The sequence below is a fragment of the Mercurialis annua genome, linkage group LG2 (genome assembly GCF_937616625.2).
Source record: "Mercurialis annua linkage group LG2, ddMerAnnu1.2, whole genome shotgun sequence".
Lineage (NCBI taxonomy): Eukaryota > Viridiplantae > Streptophyta > Magnoliopsida > Malpighiales > Euphorbiaceae > Mercurialis > Mercurialis annua.
The window spans coordinates 52002649-52009376 of NC_065571.1; the positions used below are offsets into that span (position 1 = coordinate 52002649).

Below are 6728 nucleotides of genomic sequence, written 5' to 3' on the forward strand. Positions count from 1 at the left end.
ACATTCATTTAAAATATGAAAACAATGAATATTCTCATTTTAATATTTTAATTCTTCAATAGTTTTATACTGCCACAAATATATATTATTATTTCATATTTACAAAAAATAAATTTTAAATATTTTTAACAGTTTTCTATTATTTTAAAATTAATATTTTAGTTATTTATTGGTGATTTTATTTCAATAAGATCTTTTTTATTTGAATAAAATATTAAACATAAATTATTTTATATCAATCATTTCATTAAATTAATATATATAGATTATTGTACTTCAATATTTATAAAAACTAGTAACTATAAATATTTTATACCAATTTTTTCATAAATTAGTAACTACACATTATTCTTATACCAATGTTTACACAAAATTAGTTACTACAAATTTATAATTTAATCACTATCATCTTAGCTAAATAGTTAAACTAAACAATCATAGTCAGTGGGGGAACCAGAACTCTAATTCAGTAGGGTCGAAACTCTTGCGCTCGGCTATTTAAAAAAATTAAATGACAAAAAAATAGGTGAAAAATAGGTAAATAGCATCTACAAGGGCGGTTTTAACAGCCCCTACGAAAAAAACAGCCCCTACAAGATATAAGGCGGTTATAACCGCCTATACGTGAAAAAAAACTGTTTTTTTCTGGCAAAGATGGTCGGCCGACCATCTTGACCCTCCCCTAATTCTGTCTACTCATCAAATAATAAATAGTAGTACTAGTAGATTTAAAAAAAAAAAAATTATGGAAATTTGATAAATTAGTTAGTTTTTGCTCTTGTAGTAAAATATTGAAGTGGCAGACAAATGATGTCGAAGGGATTACAATGTCAACAGGATATTGAAGCTTAGGCTGACGTCAAATAATTAATAATCCACATATAGTTTTACTTATATACATTAGTGTTTTGATATATATTATTAGTGTTTTTTAATGATAGAGTATATACTATAGTTTACTTTAAAAATAACTTAATAATTTAAAATGAAAAATATTTTTTGTTTAAATCATCCAAAAAAGCTGACTATTTAATCCCCAATTCTCCAAACTAAAGGCCCAGAACAAACTTGAGTGTATATCCTAGTACCCCTAAAGAAGCCCTCTATTTCTAGAGAGAGAAGCCCCAATTACACAAACACATCATAGTTCTAGAGAGGGAAACTAAGCAAAACTGATCAGTTCATCAAAAAGAAGATGATGATAGCGTACCTGGAACGATTCATCCACGAAAACGACACCGAATCGAGACCAGACGACACCGTTTCAACAACAACCATTTTGCAGTCTCTAGATCTTCAAGGATTGTCAATCGACTGCGTTTCCACTGGTTACGCCGGTAAAGATTTCGGCGGTTTGTACTCTTCAAATCCTTTAGCTATTGTAAGACCCGCCGGCGCCGATGACGTCGCTAGAGTTGTAAAAGCTGCTTACCTCTCACCAAACAATCTAACGGTTGCAGCAAGAGGTAACGGTCATTCTATCAACGGTCAAGCTATGACGGACGATCGTGGTCTTGTTTTAGATATGCGCTCCACCGCAGAGAATCATTTCGAGGTTCTGAGAATGAGTGACGGTGAAATGTTTGTGGATGTTTCCGGTGGAGCATTATGGGAAGATGTGTTGATACGGTGCGTTGTTAGTTTTAATTTGGCTCCGAGGTCGTGGACTGATTATCTCGGTTTAACGGTTGGCGGAACGTTATCCAACGCCGGCGTTAGTGGTCAGGCCTTCCGTTACGGACCGCAGACTTCTAACGTGGCGGAATTAGATATTGTTACCGGAAAAGGCGATTTGTTAACGTGCTCTGAAACGGAAAACTCCGACTTGTTTTTCGGAGCTCTTGGCGGACTTGGCCAATTTGGTATAATAACACGAGCTAGAGTGAAGTTACAGTCAGCACCAGATATGGTGCGTATCATTAATTAATTAATTGAAAAAAATTCAATTAAGACGCCAAATCTAGTAAAACGACACCGTACATTCTACCTAATTATTTAATTATTTGTCTGTGTAATTTATTATTGCTGTTATCATTTTGATCAGGTGAGATGGATAAGGTTGGTCTACACCGAGTTCGATTGTTTCACTCGGGATGCGGAATCGTTAGTGACTCGGACAAACGATTTGTCGTTTGATTACGTGGAAGGATTTGTGTTCGTAAACAGTGATGACCATGTAAACGGGTGGCCCTCCGTACCGTTACACGCGGACCATGGGTTCGACCACACGGCCATTCCTGCAACCGCTGGCTCAGTCCTCTACTGCTTGGAAGTGGCTCTACACTACCAAAACACGGACCTCCCTGCAACGGTTGATGCGGTAACTAACTACCATAACCATTAACCATCGTATTATTATTATCTCATGCTTCCAAGCCCACATTAACCAAAACGGTGGGACCACTTTGCGTTTTGTGATGACTAAGTTTTGACCTAGGTTGTTGCTGAGTGGGACCCGGTACGAGAAATTTGACCATATATTAGGGTCCCACGTAGGCAACAGTGAAAAAGTCAAAAGACTCAAAATTTATTTACTCACACGTGTACGTTGGTTAATGATGGAGGACGGCTCGTTCTCATGTACCATCATGACACAAGCAATTTACCTCACTAATCTCAAATCTAGTTAAAATCAAAAACAAAAACTGAGAAATTAATTTTATTTTTTCTGTAACCTTACTATAATATGAGACTGACCATACGGTGTAATGTATCTCTCATTGGATTTTCTGACACCTTAGAGTATGGAAATTTTAGGTCAGTAATTACAAGAATGACACTGTACTTTTTCAAACTGTACTTATTTACGTAATCTCCAGGGGTAAAATAGTAATTTCGATAGAGCGAAATGTTATTGCGCTGATCATTGAGATTTTGCTGATGTTTTGGTCCCCACAGTTTCCACAAAGGGCCAAAATGCCATCATTTTCTGGAATCTATAGTTTTATGTGCCTTTTGCCAAATGACGTGAATGCCCATTTCCCTTTCAATTTTTGTAGGCTGTGAACAGCTTGCTTGGACGGCTAGGATTCGTCGAGGATTTGAAATTCCAAGTGGACGTAACCTACGTGGAGTTTTTATTGCGTGTAAAGCGTTCAGAGGAGGACGCCAGAGCTAACGGAATCTGGGACGCACCTCACCCTTGGTTAAACATACTCATCTCAAAACGTGACATTGCTAAATTCGATCAAACGGTGTTCAAGAAGATCTTAAAGGAAGGAGTCGGTGGGCCCATGCTGGTGTACCCTCTACTGCGAAGCAGGTAAGCATTGCTCTATCCTATTTGGACCCCATGTCATTTACTTCATTTTGTTATTATTGTCCCCTGCATGTCATCCACGTGTAGGCTGAATAGAAACTCTCAGGTTTTCCGTGAGGGTGACGAGGTTTAAACTAACAGCCTCTTGTTTGAACACGTGTCGGATTAATACGAGCATTAGAGGGACCCGTAACCACTTGTCACTTAGATTTCATTGCTTTAAACAAACGGGTGGTTAAGATCTCATGGTAGGTCGAAATTAATTTTTGATCAGAATTTTGTGGGTCCCTAACCATATCATTAATATGTGCCAAATAGTACTAGATTGGAGCCATTGAGATAGTAGAATTTAAATACGTGTAGGTACATATACACCAATTTACGTCATCTTAGGTGTTTAGCGTATAAGCAAAACATAGAAAGTAGTACTTGTAGTAATGTTTTGGTGGAAAAAAGGGTGAATTGCTACTTCAATTTTATTGTAATACTTTTAAATATCAGTTTAAATTTTTTTACAGTTTAAAATGTAAATTGTATTATATATATATTTGACATCGGAAATTAGAAATCAGAAAATTTCAAAATAATTTAGATTATATCAAATTTCAATTTAAATTAAATATTAATAAAAAAATTACAATTGAAAAAATTAAAAATTAGAGTTGTGATTTTTTTAATTGTAAAGCTTTATGATTTAATTTGTACTCCAAGACTAAGTTAAATATAGTATCTAAACAAAAAGAAATAGTGAAGCAAAGATATAGTGGGACCCAGAAATTAGTACTATAATTCTTCACAAGACCATATTTTAAAGTTCCGTTCAGTTGTCTTGTCTTTCGAAACTAAGCGTACGTAAAGGTAAATTTGGAGTAAAAAATAGTGGTGATATGATTAGATTACAAGTACAATTAGTGGAGGGTATTCTCGTCAGGAAAACCTTTAGGGTAACTCTTTTTGTAGAAAATGAAATTTTGAGTGATGTAACTTTCATGGTCAGTCTTGCCGTTCGAGAAACGACAAGGACATTTATTCGCCAACCAAGCTTATAATGACACCATGATTTGTCTTCACTCCAACAATGGATTTTTTTCCTTGGACGGGTTTACCCTTACATTTGGCACTTGCAAAGAAATTTTTTTAGAGAAAAGGGTCATTTATATCCCTATGGTTTATCTCCAGGATCAATTAAGCCTTCAACGTTCGGAAAGGTTCAAATATGCCCCTAACATCTTAAAATGTTGACAACCAGGCCCCTAATTTTGACGCATAAATGAAACGTTAGGGGTTTGGTTGTCCAAATCGGGGGTCTGATTGTTCATTTTCTAAGACGTTAGGGGCATATTTGAACCTTTTTATACGTTGAGGGCTTATTTGATCCTAAAGCCAAATCTTAAGGGCATAAATGACCATTTTCCCTTTTTTTTAAGGTACCTGAATATTTTTCTCCCATTCAATGTGACACCTAAATTTTAACTCCTAACTAAAATATATTTAAACCGTAATTTTATAATAAAAAATTAACTTTCATTCTTTAAATTTTTAGAAAGAGGTAACACATTTAACGTAATATAGTGGTATAAAAGTAAAATTATTATTTTTTATTAAATAATATAATAAAGAAAATTCTTTCAATTAGATTGGGACATTTTTTGTTGTTGGGGAGAGTGGGTGCTATATACCACTCATGCCAATTCTTATGTGGCCCCATATGAAATATATGTACTTAGCAAGATTACAAAAAAATGTTAAATAAACACTCATTAGTCATATGATTGTCACTTCAGTTTATTTTAACGAAAATATATTAACACAATATATTAGACTTTTATACATTAAAATTTTGAATCCTTGGGTGAAAACTTATCAACTTGAAAACTTTCTACAAGGTCAAAAAAAGCCTCTAATAATTTAGACATAGGTAAACGAATTTTACATAGAAATCTTTTTCGAGAAAAAGAAAAGGATTTGTTTTGCTCAAGACATGTAAAGAAGAGTGTGCTAGACAATATTTTATTTGTATGTTTGCCTTTTGATGTTGTTCTTTGAAATGAGATTTATAGATATAGTGTCTTTATCGAAAAGATGTTTGATAAATCCAAAATAGAAAGTTAAATAAAGTTTATGGTTCAAGTTTGTTTCAACAAGATATGATATGGTATGGGATTTTGCCCAAATTCTCCAACATGTGACACATGGTTTCAGTTCAAAGATTCAGTCACATAATAGTATCAAGTATCAACCCATCCTTCTTCCCATAGTATTTTCGTTGCATCCTTTCGAATCCTATGTCTACTACTTATGGGTGACCCGAGCCGCTCCCAGCTCGGGTCTTAATCTGTCTTGATTCCAAATATAATGCATAAATTGTGTTTTGTTCGAGTTCTAAAGTCTTCGTATATGTATAATAATATGTGCTTTATATGGTTATTTTGTCTGGTTTATCACCATTGAATGAATTATAATCAACAAAAAATTTAAAAAAAAACATAATAATCGTAATGGATTTTAATATATTGTTTTCATTTGCGAATCAGATGGGATTGTCGGACGTCTGTGGTGATACCAACAGAAGGTGAAATTTTCTACATAGTAGCATTGCTTAGGTTCACTCTTCCATACCCAAAAGGTCCTTCAATTGAAAAATTGGTAGCTCAAAATCAAGAGATTGTGCAATTATGTGTTAGGAATGGATTTGATTTCAAATTGTATCTTCCTCACTACCATTCCCAAGAGGATTGGAAACGACACTTTGGTAATCAATGGTCCAGATTTGTTGATAGGAAGGCCAGTTTTGATCCCATGGCCATCCTTGCTCCAGGACAGAAAATTTTTCAGAGGATCTCTCCTTCCTAGTACATTTTATTATTCATATTGCCGTCAATCGGTTTTAGATTATTTATCGTCATTCTTCTTTTCCCTCATAAATCTATTTTTAAGTTTAATTAGAAATACCATATTCAAGCATTTAATGTAAAGGAATATTTTTCAACAACAAAAATATTTTTTATACGTTGGATCTTTAATGAGTCACGAACTATACAACATGAATGTAATCGATGTAGTCGTGTAGAGAATTTAAATTTGACAATTTCTTAAATTTTTACAAATTTTAAAGTTAGGAATTAGATCAGTCTTAATTGGATTTACTCAAAAAGGTTGGAAATTTCAGATTTGACCGATTATAGTTATGGACAAGAAAGGGTCCATAATGTGACCTAACTCTCAAAATCTATTATTAGATGAGAAAAAATTGGACTATGTGACTCTTCTCAAATGTTTCCATGTGATGTTTGAAGACATTAAATAAATAAGTAGCTTGGAATTATAGATTTAATAACCACATATAACTAAATTATTATCTAATATTGAGTATTGCAATAATATTACTATAAGGTGAAATTATGAAAGAAAAAAAAGTTGCATTTTCACTTGATCAATTATGCATGGTAATAAAGATTGTAAAAGGTAC

General features: G+C 33.7%; 1 protein-coding gene across 1 annotated transcript; it reads left to right on the plus strand.

Moving 5' to 3' along the window:
- Positions 1-1049: 1049 nt before the first annotated feature.
- Positions 1050-6154, plus strand: LOC126669918 (cytokinin dehydrogenase 7). Its single transcript, XM_050363560.2, has 4 exons — positions 1050-1909; positions 2045-2320; positions 3000-3262; positions 5794-6154. The coding sequence occupies exons 1-4, from the start codon at positions 1196-1198 to the stop codon at positions 6110-6112; spliced, it is 1572 nt and encodes a 523-aa protein (XP_050219517.1). The 5' UTR covers positions 1050-1195; the 3' UTR covers positions 6113-6154.
- The last annotated feature ends 574 nt before the right edge of the window (positions 6155-6728 follow it).

Excerpts from the sequence above, each read along its gene's own strand:
- LOC126669918 (XM_050363560.2), top strand. The coding sequence starts at position 1,196 with ATGATGATAGCGTACCTGGAACGATTCATCCACGAAAACGACACCGAA. Across the intron at positions 1,910-2,044 it reads TACAGTCAGCACCAGATATG|GTGAGATGGATAAGGTTGGT; the intron begins GTGCGTATCATT and ends CATTTTGATCAG. Across the intron at positions 3,263-5,793 it reads TACCCTCTACTGCGAAGCAG|ATGGGATTGTCGGACGTCTG; the intron begins GTAAGCATTGCT and ends TTTGCGAATCAG.